General features: G+C 56.5%; 8 protein-coding genes across 8 annotated transcripts; 4 read left to right on the forward strand and 4 right to left on the reverse strand.

Annotated features, from left to right (window-relative positions):
• Positions 1-933: 933 nt before the first annotated feature.
• BKCO1_7000127 (phosphotransferase enzyme family protein) lies at positions 934-2,024 on the reverse strand (the record flags this gene model as incomplete). The annotated part of the gene is made up of 2 exons (XM_020278571.1): positions 934-1,742; positions 1,790-2,024. The coding sequence occupies 2 exons, from the start codon at positions 2,022-2,024 to the stop codon at positions 934-936; spliced, it is 1,044 nt and encodes a 347-aa protein (XP_020133590.1).
• A 376-nt stretch (positions 2,025-2,400) lies between these two features.
• BKCO1_7000128 (metallo-beta-lactamase superfamily protein) lies at positions 2,401-3,400 on the reverse strand (the record flags this gene model as incomplete). The annotated part of the gene is made up of 4 exons (XM_020278572.1): positions 2,401-3,141; positions 3,191-3,241; positions 3,295-3,309; positions 3,362-3,400. The coding sequence occupies 4 exons, from the start codon at positions 3,398-3,400 to the stop codon at positions 2,401-2,403; spliced, it is 846 nt and encodes a 281-aa protein (XP_020133585.1).
• A 1,253-nt stretch (positions 3,401-4,653) lies between these two features.
• BKCO1_7000129 (biotin synthase-like protein) lies at positions 4,654-6,358 on the forward strand (the record flags this gene model as incomplete). The annotated part of the gene is made up of 3 exons (XM_020278573.1): positions 4,654-4,834; positions 4,882-5,458; positions 5,509-6,358. The coding sequence occupies 3 exons, from the start codon at positions 4,654-4,656 to the stop codon at positions 6,356-6,358; spliced, it is 1,608 nt and encodes a 535-aa protein (XP_020133584.1).
• Positions 6,359-7,599: 1,241 nt separating this feature from the next.
• Positions 7,600-8,324, reverse strand: BKCO1_7000130 (endo-beta-xylanase; the record flags this gene model as incomplete). The annotated part of the gene is made up of 2 exons (XM_020278575.1): positions 7,600-7,999; positions 8,056-8,324. 2 exons carry the CDS (start codon positions 8,322-8,324, stop codon positions 7,600-7,602), a joined length of 669 nt encoding a protein of 222 aa, XP_020133505.1.
• Positions 8,325-10,189: 1,865 nt separating this feature from the next.
• Positions 10,190-10,444, forward strand: BKCO1_7000131 (uncharacterized protein; the record flags this gene model as incomplete). Its single annotated transcript, XM_020278576.1, has 1 exon — positions 10,190-10,444. One exon carries the CDS (start codon positions 10,190-10,192, stop codon positions 10,442-10,444), a length of 255 nt encoding a protein of 84 aa, XP_020133506.1.
• A 588-nt stretch (positions 10,445-11,032) lies between these two features.
• BKCO1_7000132 (uncharacterized protein) lies at positions 11,033-11,699 on the reverse strand (the record flags this gene model as incomplete). Its single annotated transcript, XM_020278577.1, has 4 exons — positions 11,033-11,077; positions 11,158-11,339; positions 11,432-11,483; positions 11,550-11,699. 4 exons carry the CDS (start codon positions 11,697-11,699, stop codon positions 11,033-11,035), a joined length of 429 nt encoding a protein of 142 aa, XP_020133507.1.
• A 578-nt stretch (positions 11,700-12,277) lies between these two features.
• On the forward strand, positions 12,278-14,484 carry BKCO1_7000133 (palmitoyltransferase erf2; the record flags this gene model as incomplete). The annotated part of the gene is made up of 3 exons (XM_020278578.1): positions 12,278-13,386; positions 13,444-13,552; positions 13,606-14,484. 3 exons carry the CDS (start codon positions 12,278-12,280, stop codon positions 14,482-14,484), a joined length of 2,097 nt encoding a protein of 698 aa, XP_020133508.1.
• Positions 14,485-15,473: 989 nt separating this feature from the next.
• Positions 15,474-16,869, forward strand: BKCO1_7000134 (heterogeneous nuclear ribonucleoprotein r; the record flags this gene model as incomplete). Its single annotated transcript, XM_020278579.1, has 2 exons — positions 15,474-16,229; positions 16,306-16,869. The coding sequence occupies 2 exons, from the start codon at positions 15,474-15,476 to the stop codon at positions 16,867-16,869; spliced, it is 1,320 nt and encodes a 439-aa protein (XP_020133509.1).
• Positions 16,870-16,913: the final 44 nt, after the last annotated feature.

Below are 16,913 nucleotides of genomic sequence, written 5' to 3' on the forward strand. Positions count from 1 at the left end.
CCGGCCCGATCTGACCCTGCGCCCGCCCGGAGGCTCCCAACGGCTGTGCCCTGTTTTCCACGCGCCCGTGCTCCACGTACGAACGCCTGCGACGTGTCGTGGTGGTGCTGCCGATGCGGTCATGGCCGTCAGCGCACGCGTCGAGCGCCTCGCGCCGTCATGTGTGGCCCGTGGTGCCTGGCCAGGTCGATCCTAGAACACAGCCTGCTTCCACGCTCCCGCGCTTCTACGCTGCCACAGCCTGGCCCCCATTTGCCGCCTCGGCCCTGCGAATCCTCCAGGCACCACGTCTGCCGCCATTTTGTCTCCGCCCCGTCGGGCGCCAGCTGACAGAAGACAGCCAGCCAGCGCGTGAAACGCGCGCAGACTTTTACCCCGGCCCCAGCCCGCGCATTAATTGACCCTGCCAATCGTGCGGCTCTGCAATTGGACCCTTCGGCATCCTGCAGTCGCTGCAGTCGGTGCTGTCACCGACTTCCCCCAATCATCGCTAGCGCCCGGCACATCATGACACGTTCATCCATGCCGCCGCGCATGATGCACGATGTGTTCGGCCTGCAGTATCTGCCTCACTTTAGCCTCGGTCGCTTGGAGGTCGCATCGAGGGCCTCGCTTGCAGCTTCGTGGAATCACTTCGAATCTTGCCTCGTCTTAGCTGTAAAACGCTATGCAAGGCACCCCCCAATCGCAGACGTGTCCACTTTGCTGGCTTCACGTTTCCTGCATGATCTCCGTCAGATCCTCACTGGTAGAAGCCGTAACACTGCGACAACAAGGCGCCGTCTCTGTCCATGCACATACATGCAGTAAGGAAGTAGCAAAAGTTACTTTTCAATGCACTGAGCTCGCCGTTGCGAACTTCGAAATTAGAATTTATTGCGTTAAGCTGTCGCTTTCTGGGCCCTCGTCGAGGCCGCTGCACTCTTCCTTCATCTATTTTGTACCATACTTCCTCAGCAGCTGCTCCATAATGCTCACCGCACCAGACCGATATCCACCACCGAAGAGCGCATGGTGGTTCAGATGGTGATACAGCTCATACAGCGCCACCCTGTCCTCATACTCCTGCACCGGCTCCGTCTTGGGGCAAATCTCGTGGTACTCCTTCATGAAGCTGCCGCCGAAGCCGCCGAACATTTTCATGATGCCGAGCTCGAACTCGCTGTGGGCGTAGCAAGCGCTGGGGTCGTAAACGACGTCCTCGGGCTCGGCGTCGAGGCTGCCGATGCTGCCGCGCGACGCGTTGCCGCTCCACAGGTCGCCGTGCACGACGACGGGCGTGACGCCCTTGCCGCCGTTGAGGTGCGCGTCGCCAATCAGGCGCGGCACGACCTCGTCGGCAGTGCGCGTGACGAGCGTGCGCAGCTCCTTGTCGCCGCCGTTGCTGCGCTCCGACTGCCGCAGAATGAAACGCAGCCGGTGCTCCGCGTAGAAGTCCGCCCAGCTCGACTTGAAGTCGTTCTCCTGCGGCGTGTCGCCGCAGCACGTCGTCACCGGGAAGCCGAACTGCGGCTGCGAGTAGCCCGCTGGTGTGGGCGCGGGCGTGGTGTGCAACTTGGCCAGCTTGGCGGCAAGGGAGGGCGCAGTGCCAGACGCGCCCCGCGAGAGTCGTGATGTCAAGTGCAGGTAGTCAGTCACTAGGAAGTGGGTCGAAGGCGAGGAGGTGAAGGTGCCGTGGGCGAAGGATTGCGGGCAGAGTGTTGGCACCGCGCTGTGCAGGGCTTTGAGGGAGGCGTGCTCGCCTGGATGGTCGGGTCAGCGGAGCTATCGGGCTGGCTTGGATTCGCACCTTCGAACATGACGGACGCATCTTTGCCCTTGCCCGTCTTCATGAAGAATTGCTTCTCGCCGCCGCCGGGCATCTTCGCCGTGATCTTGGACGTTGAGGCTGACGACATGCCTCCGCCGCCGGCAGACGACACGCTGGCAATAGACGAGTCTATGCCAATGGCTTGAGCAACGGCATCGTCAAGCTTCATGTTGGGCAGGTTTGCACGCAGGCTCGTGAGGCTTCTGCGGAACATGCGGTTGTCGAGTGTTGAGCCATCTTTTGCATGTGGTGAGTTCCCCACGTTACAATGCGCGCATCGAGCGACATGACGTTAGCGTGCAGGGGTCCAAGGAGCTCGGATCACCCGCGCCCCGCAGCCTCATGGATGACGCCAAGCCACATAAGGCTGTGGTAACAATAACCATCTTCCGTCATAGATGTGTGAAGATTCTTGGAGCCTTCCTTCAACATTGTCATCGTTTTCTTCGACCCGGAGTAGCCAAAAAGAAGAAAATATCATGATCTTTGTGATAGTAATGACTTATGTTGACATCGATCATCAGGGTTGCCCTCCTACTTTCGCACGACCAGAAGTCCAAGAAAACGCCGCAGCGGTGTGCTCTCCCAGTCTATGTGTACGCGTGAGGCGCCTGCTTGTACTGCTCAAATGTATCCTTGCAATGGCCGAACACAATCTTCGCGCCCGTCCTCTTCTGCAGCATCTTGACCATTTGGTGACTTCTGACCCAATCATCGTGGTCGCGGGCTAACCATCCCTGGGGGTGGCTCGCCTCAAAATTCTCACGAACGTGATACTGATCCGTGGTGAAGATCCACGTGCCAGAGTCCTTTAGGTTTGCTTGCAAGATGCAGAGGCCAGGGGTGTGGCCAGGCGCATGGCGGACAGTGAGACCCTGCGTGATCTCAAGGAAATCTCCATGAAAGGGCGTCCAGTTCAAGTCAAATGTCAGGTGCTGCGGAAAATAGACACCAACATCCGACTTGCTGGCAACGCTGTAGAACGCATGCTTCAGCTCTTGCTCGTGCACATATATAGGCACGTCTGTGCCGCGGAACAGCTCAAGGCCTCCGGCGTGGTCGATATGCAGATGGCCCATTATGACGGCGTTGATGTCGGATAGCTTGTGCCCCGTCTTCTCGATCTGTTTCTCGAGTTCCTGATCGGGATGGTAGTTGACCTGGGCAAAGATGTCGTTCAATGGAGCACCCCAAGTGGTCGGGTAGTCCTTGCCGGGACCTGTTTCGAACAGGATGAGGCCTTCGGCTGGGTGTTCTATGAGCACGCCGATTACCACCAATTCTCTGCGTTCTGCTGTGTTCGTGGGATTGGAAGCAAGGGTAGTGCCGCCCTTGAAAACAATCAGCCTTCCGTACAAAGAAACGACAGGGAAGACGAACACCCCGCTTGAACCAACCCTCATCGGCCTCCAGATTACCAAGATGGAGGAGCTTTGCCAACCATTAGCCTGCCGGTAGTACTTTGTCAGACGTTGGGAGCATACCCATAGCTTCGTTCCCTATTTACCCGCATTAGTGTGGTGTTCGGAGGAACGGTACAGAATGACTCACTTCTGGGGCTTGAATTAGAGTATCTAGCGAGGTAGCCATGGTAGAGTGAGTTTTTTTTTGGAAGGGTTGGCCAAAGGAAATCCACTGCTCGACTTGCAATCGGCGCAAACTCTCACGGCGGAGAGGTACCCTCCTTATGTGTTACATTGCAGCCAGCTGTCCGATAACGTGGAGAAGATTGACAGACTGGATCTCCACTTTCTTTTTTTGACTGCATCGTATCTCATAGACCGGGGCGATCCACCGGCACGTCTACCGGTGGACGTGCCGGTGGACATGCCGGTGGATCGCGCCGGCCCATGAGATACAACCCCTCTAAGTCTTGAGGTGTGACTCAAAGCATCCTGACAGGCTTCGGTCTCAGCTTTGACATTAGCATCTGTGAAGTGCAGCGGCTTGTCCGAATATGCTGTGGTTCAATCATCGCTACTTCTCATGAGAGGAGAATGCTTATAGTGGCTACGATGTCACCAGCCCTTTTTTTTTTTTTAAAGTGGAGCACCGGGCTTCGCGGTGGCTCTGCTCTGAGTCTTAGACCGTTTCCGTCAACCCTCACCGAGACAGCAACAGCAGTGGATCCGAGAGGATTGGCAGTCGTGTGAAGAATCACTACCATCAAAAGAGACACGTCATGGAGTCCGGCGAACTATCGCGAGATGAGTTGAGCTCACTATGCCCAGGGTTGAGGATGGCACAGCAGGGCAGCGCGTTTCATCCTCCACATTCATGGCTATTTGGTTGTCCTTGGCAAATGCGGGGAGTGTTGAGCGGGCCCACCTCGATGCTGCTGGCGATAGCGGCAGGGCCAGCGGGCGGCTTCGAGGCTTTGTGTGTGCTAAGCCAGGATCCACAATTGCACGTCCGGATGGGGCAGAGCGCCGCGGTAGCGGGACGAGGGTGTTCGCATGCGTGACGTGCCTGGACTGTACGTCATGTTTTCAGAGCGAGCGGGCGGGCGGGCGGCGGGAGCTGCAGTAAAACGAAGGGTGCGCGCAAACGGAGCGGGCTGGCGATCGAGTGGCAGTGCTTTTGCGTGCTCGCGAAGGCTGCAACGTGTGCTTGGCACGGCCCCCGTTTCGATCGCGGCTTCCCCTGGAGCCGCCGATAGCTATTCATGGCGTCAGCCCGTTAATCTGTCACTGACGACCAAAATGCCCGCCTGAGTAGCGTCCCTTGCGCCTGTCGACTACTGCAAGGGCGCAGCCCGTCGTCTTCAGCGCTCTCCTGCGCATCCTTCTCCACCTCTGCCCCGACATTCCTCCCGCCAAGTCCGCTCTGCGTGGCTGCCCAGCATGGCGCGGCGCTCGTCCACTCTGCTGCTCGCCTTCGCGCTGCTCGCTGCCATCTACTTCTTCGCCGCCTCTCCCGCCGGACCGCTGCTCCACCGAAGAACCTTCAAGGCCTGCGCCCTCGACCCCGAACTATCCTATCGTGCCGACCGCGCCAAGGTCCCCACCATAACCAGAAAACAGAGTGCGTTCCATGTCCGCTGCGCCGGATCATGCTGATTGAATCCGCAGCCCTCCGACATCTTTTCGGCCTCCCGAACCTACTTGACAGCTCCAACCACTGTTACAACGCAACCACGCGCCTAGCCCCCTACGGATTTGACCCAGACAACAAGTACACTGATGGCAACTCAGTCTGGCTCGGTCGTGACTGGAGCAAGGAACAGCATGAGTGTGCCGCAAGCAATGGCCTCTTGCCCGGTGGTCGTGGGAGCCAGCCGCGCAAACGCTTTCATCTTCCAGATCATAAGCCCAATGGTCATTTGACCGTCCAAACCCCGGACCAGGACTATAGGAAGTCCGCCCCGCGAACCGCTGTCGTCATGAGGACTACCGAAGGCTTCAATTGGGCCGGAGACATCATCGCCTATATCAGGTCATTGATTGTCGAACTGTCCCTGGAGTCTGGCGGCGTGTACGAGCTCTTTATTCTGGTCCAGGTGAAGGACTTGAAACAACGCATTTTCCTCGACCCCGAGGCCTACGACCGCGTCATCCGGAAACACGTGCCCGAGGAGTTCAGGGGCATGGCCTACTTATGGAACGAGAACCTTCTGAAGGAGTGGTACCCTGAGGTGCCTAACCATAGGTGCGTTGCCCTTGAATCTTTGGCGTGGATGATTGCTGATCCAACCGCAGCTACATTCATCAGGCATATCAGGCCTTGCAGCTCTTCGCCACAAACATTGCTCCCGACTTTGACTACTTTTGGCAATTCGAAATGGACTGGCGCGCAACTACACCGCACCTCAAGGCCTTTGAGCGAATGGCTTCATGGGCGAAGGAACAACCTCGGCTCTATCTCACCAACATGAACTCCGCTTGGTATCTTCCCGGCCTCCAGGGCTCGTGGCAGGACCTATGGACGCTGATGAACGACACGCTGTGGAACAACAAGCGTGCTGACGAGGTCCGTGAACATGGCAAGAACTGGGGTGTCGGTGAAGAAGCGGATCTCATCACGCTTGCTCCGATCGTCGATGTTCGGACAACAAACTTTTGGCTGTTTAGAGGCATGGTTCACAACGATCCTCTCCAGATCAAGAAGAAGAAGCTCCCGCACTTTGCAGCTCCAGTGGCCATGACACGTACTTCGAAGAAGCTGCTTTCCGCTGTCCACACACTGCAACAGCAGTACGGATTCTGGATGGCTTCCGAGGCCACAATGGAGACCATGGCATTTCATCACGGTTTCAAGGCGGTACACGTGCAGCATCCCGTTTTCTTCAACGGCACTGAAGATGATCAAATGATCGATTGGCTGTTCAATTCAGGAGGCCCTGAGAATCTTGGGGGTGGTCCAGACAGCCAATACAACTGGGAGGGCGCTGCACACAGGACGTTGGAGAAGTTGACCTGGTGGTGGCCGCGCGAGGGATATGATCACGCATCGCAGCATGTGTGGTCAAATTTCCTCAAAAAGGGAACCTGCCTACCTCCCGGCATGTTTCATCCCTTCAAATGGGAGAAGTTCAAATCTCCAAAATGAGTGGAAAACTAACGACTGCCCGAAACCTCATCATTGCATCAACAATTCGATACCTTGTTGTGTCACAGCGGGAGATTGCTGGGACACTTCTTTTCTTCTTGGCCCCCGTCCATACTGGTCATGGGGAGCAGCAACGGTAACGACCAACTAGCACGACGAAGATATGCACAACCCTCCTACGTAGAAGTAGACTTCTTACGCATTTGGATTGTCCAGATTTATGGCTACTTTTTTCGAAAGCGAGAAGACTTCTGGAGAGTTTGGCGAGGTCAACGCAACACGGGCTTGAAAACAGCGTAACCTGTTGCGAAGGCCTTAGTGCTACAGCACAAAAACCAAATACTTGGCTTGCCGAGTGGCTGCGCATTGGATAGAAGTCAATTAGATACCCAATTAGATATTATTGCATGACCACCTTTCCTTTCTCACGCGGCGCGCGCGGTTACAAAATAATATGCCCGCTGGTTCAGAGTCGGGTTGCGTTCACGGCGCGAGACCTTCTTCACATACTGTGTCCTTCATCTCGTCTTTTCCTTGCCAATTAATCTATAATCCCCGTAGTCCAGGGGTATGGGGTTTACTTTTGCCGGGTCTTCGGCCAGCATGCCCTGCTCATTTGAGGAAAATTCGGCCACCTGCGACGAATGTGCTGGTCCGATGGGTCTCGGATACGTGGCATTGACCAACGGTAGCGGCTGTCACTATTCTCTCTAATTTGTGGACCGGATGGAGAAAGTTTCCCAGCGAAGCCTTTGATTTACGAGGGTACGCTTAGTTCCTCAACGTCTGCCCTTAGCCCGACCGTCTTGCCCGTGGACCCCGAATGTGAACAGAAAAGCGCAAGAATGAGGGACACTCGGACTGGACTGGCGGCGGGTCTTGTCAAGGTCAAAGCACGACTTTGCCGGGAATGTCATGAGACTGAAGTCTAGGATAGCATCATCGGAGTCCCCATGCGTTCACGAAAGACATCATTCAAAGCGCGGGATCAAAGTTTTATTCATGGCTGACATTTGCCATGGTCAATTGGTCATTTTTGTATTGTGACTCAATGGTATGAGCGAACAGTTCCCAACTCTTAACCCGCTGCAGGGGCTATGAAGTAGGAAGAAATGCTCTGGAACTTATTTATGTACAACTGAAAAAACACAAACAGCGCGCACCTCGAAGAGAAGCTCCTCAATTCGGCGCTGTCGATGTGGCAAAGGATGCTATCAACAGACCTAGAAGGAGGAAGGCATCTACGAGACGGTGATGCTGGAGGAGCCGGAGCTGTGGTAGCCCTCGGTGGCGACGATCTGGTAGTTGTGGCTGCCAAGGGTGAGGCCGAGCTTGGCCCAGGCGTCGAAGTGGTTCTTGGTGGTGACGGTGCCGCTGCTGCGGTGGTTCTGGCGGACGGACCAGTACTGGGTGAAGGAGGCGGTGCCCTGGATGGAGGGGGCGTTGGTGCGCTGCGACGTGTAGATGTCGTAGGTGCTGCCGTCGGAAGTGACGGTGCCCTTCTTGGTGCCGGCGGAGCCCGGGTTGTAGTCACCGTAGGACTCGACAATGTAGTACTCGATCAAGGGGCTGGTAGTCCAGCCGTAGACGGACAGGTAGCCGTTGCCGTTGGGGCTGAAGTCGCCAGAGAATTTGATGTTCCTGGGGAGCGGGTCAGCTCACTGTACGTGAGTTGGATAGCAAAGGGGATCTCTTACCTGGCGCTGCCAGTGCTCCAACCCTTGCCAGCAACAAAGTTGCCATCGCCGCCGGACCACTCAACGCTGTACTTGCCGGAAGCACCGTTGGTGTAGGTGACGTCGCCAGCGCCGTCGGTCCAGAAGGAGAAGTAGTAGCCGCCGTTGGTACCGGTCTGGCTGGCAGTGAGAGACTGCCTGGCAACCAGCTCGCCCGCCTCAGCGGCAGGAGCAGCGAAGGCGCCGGAGACGGCGGCAAGACCGAGGAAAAGGGAGCTGAAAGAAACCATGATATCAACGAAAGTAATTGTTTGCGGGCTGGGCTGCGGCATCCAGACGGCGGGAGGAACCGTCTTTATAGCCAAGAGCCGAAGATGGGAGGGGCGGCATTGTGCTGCTCAGGCACCCAGGGTGTTTCAAACAAGCCAGTGTTTCCAAAACACGGGGGGCTTCCAGACCCGACCATAACGCGATACTCTATAGAAATCGCCCGCGGCTAAACGAAGCTTGGCGGACTATAAACGGCCAGGAGAAGTGGGGAACGGTGTTTGCAAAGCCGGATGTCGTCGCGATTAATTAACCCTAGGCCTCGTTCCGTAACGTGCATCATGCTAGCCGAGCTGGTCCGTCCGTTTGTGGACGCCCTCTTGTTTCGGCCGTTAGGCTGTCACCACTCTCGCACCGCATGAAGCCGACTCTCCTGGCCGTCATGCCGTGTCTGTGGAGCAGACCCGTCGTCAGCAGAGTCAGCTACAGCCATGCATGTTCGAAAGGAAAAAAGGCATCTGAGTGTTTCGGTTCAGCATTGGCCGGATGCAGCTGTTTGCCACACCACGCAATCAATTTGATGCCGTCACACAGCCGTATGGCGTATGCTTGCCATGGGTGAGGGTGACAGGAGTAAAGCTCAGGCTAAGCTTTCCAAGCCGCCAGCCATCCTGCAATCCTGGCAATTTATCCGCTTGCTTGGCGATTCGTTGCTCAAACGTGGCTAGAGGATCTCCAGGACACTCCGCTCTCGTGTTGTATAATCGTACCCCGCAGACCGTCCCGATCATACTATTTCTTGATCCAAGCACGGCTAAAGTAGGTTATCCATTGTGTGATGCGGAGTTCACGGTAGTTCAATTTGACTTGCTTCCTGCTTGAATAATCGTATTCACGAGTTTTGAAGAGGGTTGACGGTTGGTTGTAGAGTAGTCTGTGGGTGAATAGCACCGGCTCCTTCTGCCAACGGTGTTGCATTGTTGTAGCAACAGCGTTATCGTCAACTTCAGTGAGTGGGTCAAATACTGATACATAACAGTAGGTCTCTTATATTCTCGGCATTGGACCTGAGAAAAGCCAAATCACCAGAGAACCAGAGGCCCTGACCGGTCCTACGCCGGTCGCTTTCTGCAGCTGGGCCCACAATCGACATATGGTTTGGATCTGAGCACGCCACCACGCGAGAAACTGTATACGCGAGTTCGAGCGGTGATCAGTGCCAGAAGGGAGCGGACAATTTGATCGGTAGCATCGCGTGTCCCAGGAGCGAAATGTGCGCAATGCGCCATCTAACTTATCGACGGCGATATGGCTGTTGTGGGAATAGAATGGCGGTGGAGGCAGCTGGAAAAGGGATGGAAGTTGAAGGGAGACGGGAGCGACCTAGGGTGTTTCATCTTCTGTAGCCGGACGCTGACGTAAGCAACGTCCGAAGCGGCAACCACTTTCCCGGACCAGCACTTCATACGAGGCCACAGGCTTGCAAGAAGCCATTCCGACAAGACATATAGCCTTTCTTGGTGGCTGGGTACTACCGATGCAATGTCTTCAGCAGTCACAATAACCTACGAAAATGCAGAGACGAGATTGATTGTGCCCATTGTTATGTGAATGCGAACAACAGTTGCTACTGACCCATTGGAACCTGTACCTCCTCAATCATTAACCATTCCACAACCGACTCCCGACCAGCAACCCTGATGACCACTTCCGCCTCAAACTCAGCTCTTACCACATCTGTTCTCGACCAATTCCCTTAGGACCAGGAACCCCGATGAACTCCTGGCAAGCATTCCAGCACAATCCAAGTGCACACCCTACACCAGGCTATACGACACGCGTGTGATTCACAAGTGCCTTGAGTTGCTCCCCTCGATCATCGACCTTGATGCCAGATTGCGTCCGCCTCTTCCACTCATCTACGCTGGGAGCGGCGAGCGTGCAGCACGTAACCGACTGGTGTCCGCTCGTGGAAGAGTTGAAGGCGTATACCATTTTGCGTGTCGTGGACGAGATGACGCTGGTTCACCAGGATGCCGGGCTCGCGAGGAAGCTGGCTATGCGCCAGAAGATGGAAAGGAAAAAAGAACAGGAGAAGGTGGGGAAAGGCGAGGAGACGACGGAAGACATGGCAGATGTCTGAGCATATGGCGGATTTTGGCACCGTCGTACTTTGGGACAGATGCAGCAGCGCCTTAATGATCTCTGACGGCGAAAGGCAGTTTTGAAGTATTTGAAAAAGGCGGCGATTCATAGATGCAGGCGTTTCCGGAAAAAATAGAACGAGGAGAGATGCATTAACGGACTACTTCCAAAGCCGAGACCTTTAAATTGGCAGGTCAGCCGAAGAAGAACGATAGGATTAGTCTGTCTACGATTTCCACTACTGTTTTTAGGATGCAGACTCGTCCGTTTCAGCCTCAATATCGTTCCCAAATTATCACTGAGTCTGCGGCCAACAGATACGAGTTCAGATTCGCTTCCACGACACTGAGCGGCTGTGGGTCATGAGGCCCCCGGTCAGAAAAAAAAAAGCCGCGCAGCTATCTGGTGGCTGCTGAACATCGCTCTGATTTTGGGGCAAGCATTGGATGAACTGTGCGAATCGACAGCAATAGGTCGGTCTTATTCTACACCGCAGGGAATCAAAACTCTGTACACAAACAACAGCGTTGTCACGTCTTCAACCAAACCTCTATTTCTCCGTTTGCTCTTTGCATGCGATGCTGATCTAGTAGCCCTCCTTGCCGTACTTGTTGTACTTCTCGTGAAGCTCCTGTGAAGCTTCATCAGCGCAACCATCCTGGTTCCGTTCGTCCGTACGCGGTGATCTGCGACACCGGGTATGGCGCTTACCTTGGGGAGGTTGACGTTGGGGATGATGACGGTGTTCAGGGCGGACGGAGCGTCGCGAGGAGCCTGGGTGGAGTCACCACCGGGGTAGTACTGGTACTTGCCGTCGCTGCCCGACATCCAGGGCTCGCTGCCGGCGACCTTGGGGACGGACTTTTCCGAGGTGGAGGACGTGGGAGAGCGAGCTATATGGGGGCGGCCGTGCATCAGATGGTTGTCCGAAGGGTCCATGACGCCATTGGCAGTCGCGGCGCAGAGCCGAGGGGCTGCGACTTACAGAAGTACCAGCCGGCAAGGCCGAAGGCGCCGGCCATGACGGTCCAGAGAACCTGTGCAGCAGCACCGGGTCAGTATCGGGGCGCGCGCGGGCGAGCAATTGGAGCGGGCAGGCACACGTAGAGCTCGGGATCCTTCTTGCCGGCCTGCTTAAGGGCGTCCTTGCTGGCCTGCTTGTCCGCAACCTGGTCGGCGCGGAGAGGGCGAACGGCCTGGAAGCGGAGGGGGCGCGTGGCGCGGAAAGCAGCGCGACCGATGATGGCGGACATGGTTGATAGGTGAAGCTTGTCGGGCTGGGGGGAGATGCGGATGAAGTCAGACCACCGCGCAGCTACATTATTGCGGGCGCCTTGATAGGCCTGGTCACGTGGCGCGGAGCGGAACAAGCTGCGGCCGCGGCAGGCTGATGTCAGGGCGCGCCCGAGTCGCGCACGGCGGCGGGCGGCGGCGTTAGCGCGCTGGATGCGGCAGCCTGCAGCAAAATTCTAGGCGATCTGCAGGGCGGCGCTCATGATTGGGCCGAGGTCACTCCTGACTGCATGGGCCAGCGATTCTCAGGCCAACTCCTTCTTTCCTCTGCGCGCTGTCTCGTCGCTGCCAGACCTGCGCTCGACGACGCCTGCCATGCCGCTCTGACGCTTCCCCAGCACCCACGCTCTCTCTCTGCACGAGCCCCCCGCCTCGAGATCCGCCTCGCTAGCCCTGTCGGCCCCTCGCACTCCGGCATCCGAGCCCTCCGCGCGCCTCTTGGCTGGGTCATGCATTCGTGCCCACGCTCTCTACCACGCCCACCGTTCTCCTCCATCACCCCCCGCCACCGCGCTGCAAGTCCGCTTGTCGCGCCGAAATGACCGCTCCCACCAGCCCGCAGCGCTCCTCGACTCCCAGCAGCTCCTTCCCGACTCCCCTCGAGATTCCCACCGGCGCCCATGACGCCCACAGCGTCATCTCCTCACGCATGACCGACATAGCCTCTGAGGATGGCGACCCGCAGGAACTCCCTCAGGATTCGCAGGTGCGCCGCGCATCTCGCGTCTCTGGTGTGACCGGCCCGCCCGGCGAGTCTGGACTGCCGCCGTCGCGGCCCTCGTCCGTGTCGACTACTGGCAATCGTCGGACTTGGTCTCGGGCCCCGCCTTCTCGCGGCACCACTGGACAGAATGCAGGGCCTGGTAGCACAAATAGCGGCGGCAACCGCCCCCCCACGTCGCAAAGCAAGTCACACGTCGCAGGAATTCAACAGTCGGCTTTCTTCCGGCCCATGAGCGCGCAAAGGCTACAAGGACAACGAGGGCAGCGACCAGGGTCCGTCCTGGGGCGCAACTCCCTCTCGCACGATGGACAGAGTGAACTAGGTTTCAGCTCCTACCGCAACAGTATTAATTCGGTACCCAGCCAGGCCCAGAGCACCTCCCAGGAGCAGGAAGGACGGCCTCCCCCCTCTCCCACCGAGTTCAGCGAACGCGAGTACATTCCCGACCGCACCACAGCAAATACCACCCCTACTGTTCCCGATACAGTCCGTAGCCACGGCGAGAGCATAACCCCTCTGCAGCAGCCGCTTAGAAACGAGGCGCCTCCGCACCTGGACCTGTCGCGTGCAAACAAGTCTGGCTCCCTGGTTCCACCCGAAAAGAAGTCTCCACGCTCATTTCGATCCAGCTTCATGCTACCTAGCCGTAGCCATAATTCCGGCTCCGTTCGTCCGCAAGGGCAGGGCCACGAGAAGTTGTCTTCGGCAGCGTCCTCACCCAGACTACAGGCGCAGGACACTGCAACGGACATCACCAAGGCCGAGGTCCAGAAAGAAATGAATCTGGGGAAGAACTACGAGTATTTCACCGGCAACACCGTTTTCTGCTGGGGTGGGAGACTGCAGAATACTAGGGATCGGCCTATCAGCATTGGAACTGCTTTACTTGTTGCGGTTCCTGCAATTCTTTTTCTCATTTTCTCGTAAGACTAGGCCACTTTTGAAGTGCCCCGAGCGTTCATGCTGACCAAACCTTCCAGGGCACCGTGGTTATGGCTTAACGTTTCACCAGCGATACCCATTCTGTTTGCGTACCTCTTTTTAGTTTGCGTTTCTTCCTTCATCCATGCCTCCCTTTCCGACCCTGGCGTAAGTCTCATATTTTTTTCAAGTCCACTCCTGCTATGCTAACCGGCCATTAGATACTTCCTCGTAATCTCCACCCGTTCCCGCCGCCGGATCCCTCGGAAGACCCGTTGGCCGTTGGGCCACCCACCACCGAATGGGTGATGGTCAAATCAGCCAGCTCTCAAACAGCTGCTATGGAGGTCCCGACCAAATACTGCAAGTCATGCAATATCTGGCGCCCGCCTCGTGCACACCACTGCCGTGTCTGCGACAACTGCATTGAGACGCAGGATCACCACTGCGTATGGCTGAACAATTGTGTTGGCCGCCGCAATTACCGGTACTTTTTCGTTTTCGTCAGTTCCGCAACGCTATTGGGGGCCTTCCTGTTTGCTGCGAGCCTTGGTCATCTTCTTGCCTGGACCTACGCCGAGGAAGCACGAACCTTTGGAGATGCCATCTCTCATTGGCGCGTTCCCTTCGCCATGATGATCTACGGCATCCTCGTTACCTGGTACCCTGCCTCGCTTTGGTTCTATCACATCTTCCTGATTGGCCGCGGTGAGACGACACGTGAATATCTTAACTCGCACAAGTTCCTGAAGAAAGATCGCCACCGCCCCTTTACGCGAAAGACTCCTTGGCAGAACTTTGCGGCAGTGCTGCTCCGCCCTCGTCCTCCGACGTACCTCACGTTCAAACGCAAATACGAGGAGGGAGACCAGCGCTTCGGCGAGCGTCGCGGAAAGCGCACTACCCCGCTCAGCAAGGACCAGCAAGGTGGGGTCGAGATGCAAGACGTCAGCGGGCGGGCGACGGCTACAGGAGCTGGGCCCGGCACCAGCGGCGGACCGGCGGTTCCAAGTTTCCAGGGTCCGAGCAGCAGGGCCCGCACGCCAACGAATAACAACAGCACGCCCAGAAGCCCTGCGGGTAGTGCTAGTCACGTTTGATCCGATTTTACGATTATGGAGATGTTGTTTAGTTGATTGAGGACGGAAGCATTTTCGAGGAATGATGGGTGTGATGCACGCCCAGCAAACAGCTTGCCCGGGCGTTCGAAAACTGTTGGATAGGGGAAGGGATGCTCGGATCTCATCCTTCTAATAATCCATCCATGGATGATCTCACCTATCCCCTGGTTCTAATTTCGATCTCCCTTGAAATGCTAGGCTTTTGTCTTTCGTTTTCCTGACATCCTCGGTCAGATTCGCCGAGTACTAATCATGCACTAGTCTATTGCCTCACTTCTAGCCCAAGGGCACTTTTTAGACCAACATAGATAATTGACATAATTTCTCTGAAAGCAATCTTGGCCACTCCCGCTGGCCTGTTGAAAGTCGCTGAAGACAGAATAATAACCGGCCAATTCAGGCAAGCCCAGGATGGGGAAGGCTCCTACGTTGTCACCAGAGGTGTAGTCGCCATCCTGCAAGCAATTCGCGAGACATGCCTCCTGTACTACTTAGTCAACAAGAAATCGACCTACGACGAACTTTCATATGGGCAGCTAAGATAAGTGTGTTGACATAGATGTATGTTTCAACGAACCGGTCTTCACTAGTAGCTGAAGCAGATATCCGGATGTGGATGCAAGGATTAAGACGATTGTATAAATGCATCTAGATGCAAGATTCCACCATGCGTGTAGGCGGGTCAGTTTTGTCCTGAAGTTTGGAGGATAATGTTGAGGTTGATGTAATCAATGACGTGTGTTGGCAAGGGCCAGGATCTACCTCGGCAGCTTACTTACCTATCATGAACCCTGACTCCGACATGTGTAACGGGAGGCTCGGATCGTTCCACAATAGCCTCCCAAAATTCTCATTCGCAGGCAACCGTGTCACCGAGAACGAAGTGCTCGCTCTTGTCCAGTTCCATCCAAGTGGTGCCTACCTAGGTGGGATCGCTACAGCCGCTCTCACCTTCTCTTTCCCCACCAATGTCCACTGGCGACCTCCAACACCGCCACCCCAAGCTCGACGTCCACTCCCCTTCTGATCCCTTCCCCAGTAAAACAGAGCAAAGAAAATCAATGGCTTCCCACCCGCCACCGCCACCGCCGCCGCCGCCATCCAGCAGCGAGTCGGCCCGGCGATGCCCGCCGCTCCCGGTCGAGCTCTGGGTGCGCATCATCAGCAACATCGCCCACAGCAACGTCATCCCGCACGTGTGGCTGTCCTGCCGGCGCGTGTCGCGGACGGTGCGCGCCGCGGCCGAGGAGGCGTTCCTGCACCGCCACCTCAAGCCGCGCACGCACATCAAGTTCCGCGACCTGGGCATGGTGCCCGACAGCCACGGCTGGAAGCACTACTTGAACCTCACGCTCGAGTTCGACCGGCTGTCCGAGGACCGGAAGCGCGTCGTCTTCAGCAACAGGCGCGCGTTGCGGGAAGAGGAAGAAGAGGAGGACGAGGGCGAGGACGAGGAGGAGGGGAGGCGGCATGAGAAGGCGGTGGAGGATGCGCTGACGGAAAGGTGGCGGGCCGCGATGAGGTTGTATCAGGGGAATGGGTATGGCTGCAGGATCGATCTGTCGCCGTATACCATTACCGTGCGCCAGATTATCAATGATACGGAGCTACCCGGCTTGGAGATTGATTACGAGGCGAGGGAGATGTCGTTCGATTGGCGGGCCATGTTCGACCGGCTGTTTGGGGAAGAGTGCTACGCCATGAAGCTGAACTTGCAGATGAGGGTAAACACACCCCCTCTTGTTCATACTTTATTATTGGGAGCTGCTGGTCTAGGAGAGCTAACGTTTGGTTCATCAGGGCGACGTGGAGGAATCTAAAGCTATCGAGGTACAGAAAGCAATCAAATCTGGCGAAACCGAGCTCTTCCAGGGCATCTCGCAGATGATGAGGATACTTTCTGAGCGGGAGAGGCAAGCGTATCGCGACGCCCGCCGAATCCGCATTCGCCGATGGTACATCAAGAATGAAGGCTACACGCTCGAGGATGACTACTTCCACGGCGACTTCCAGGAGAGACAGAAGCTCAAAGACCTAAGAGCGGCACGAAAGTACGACATTTACGATGCTGACAGTGAAGATGAAGACCTTCAAGACGAGGTGAGTGGGGTGTATGACCAAGGCATGGGCTTCTCCCGTTTCGACGTTGGGGATGCCCACGAGGATGGTCCTTTTGAGCGCTTTGAATCAACAGAGGCGTTGGATGATGATGTGGACAACGCTTTCGAGGAATGGCTACGCACTAGACTGCCCACCAACATGAACGACCAGCTTCCGGACACTCTAGGAGATGGCTCGGACTCGGAGGCCAGCTATGAAGACTCTACAGAAGCTGAAGACGACGAGGATCTCGCTCAGCACTAGGGCAAAAGGTAGTTTTGAACATACAGCAGAGCATCGTTTCCAAC

Source organism: Diplodia corticola, assembly GCF_001883845.1.
Source record: "Diplodia corticola strain CBS 112549 chromosome Unknown scaffold7, whole genome shotgun sequence".
NCBI classification, from domain to species: Eukaryota; Fungi; Ascomycota; class Dothideomycetes; order Botryosphaeriales; family Botryosphaeriaceae; genus Diplodia; species Diplodia corticola.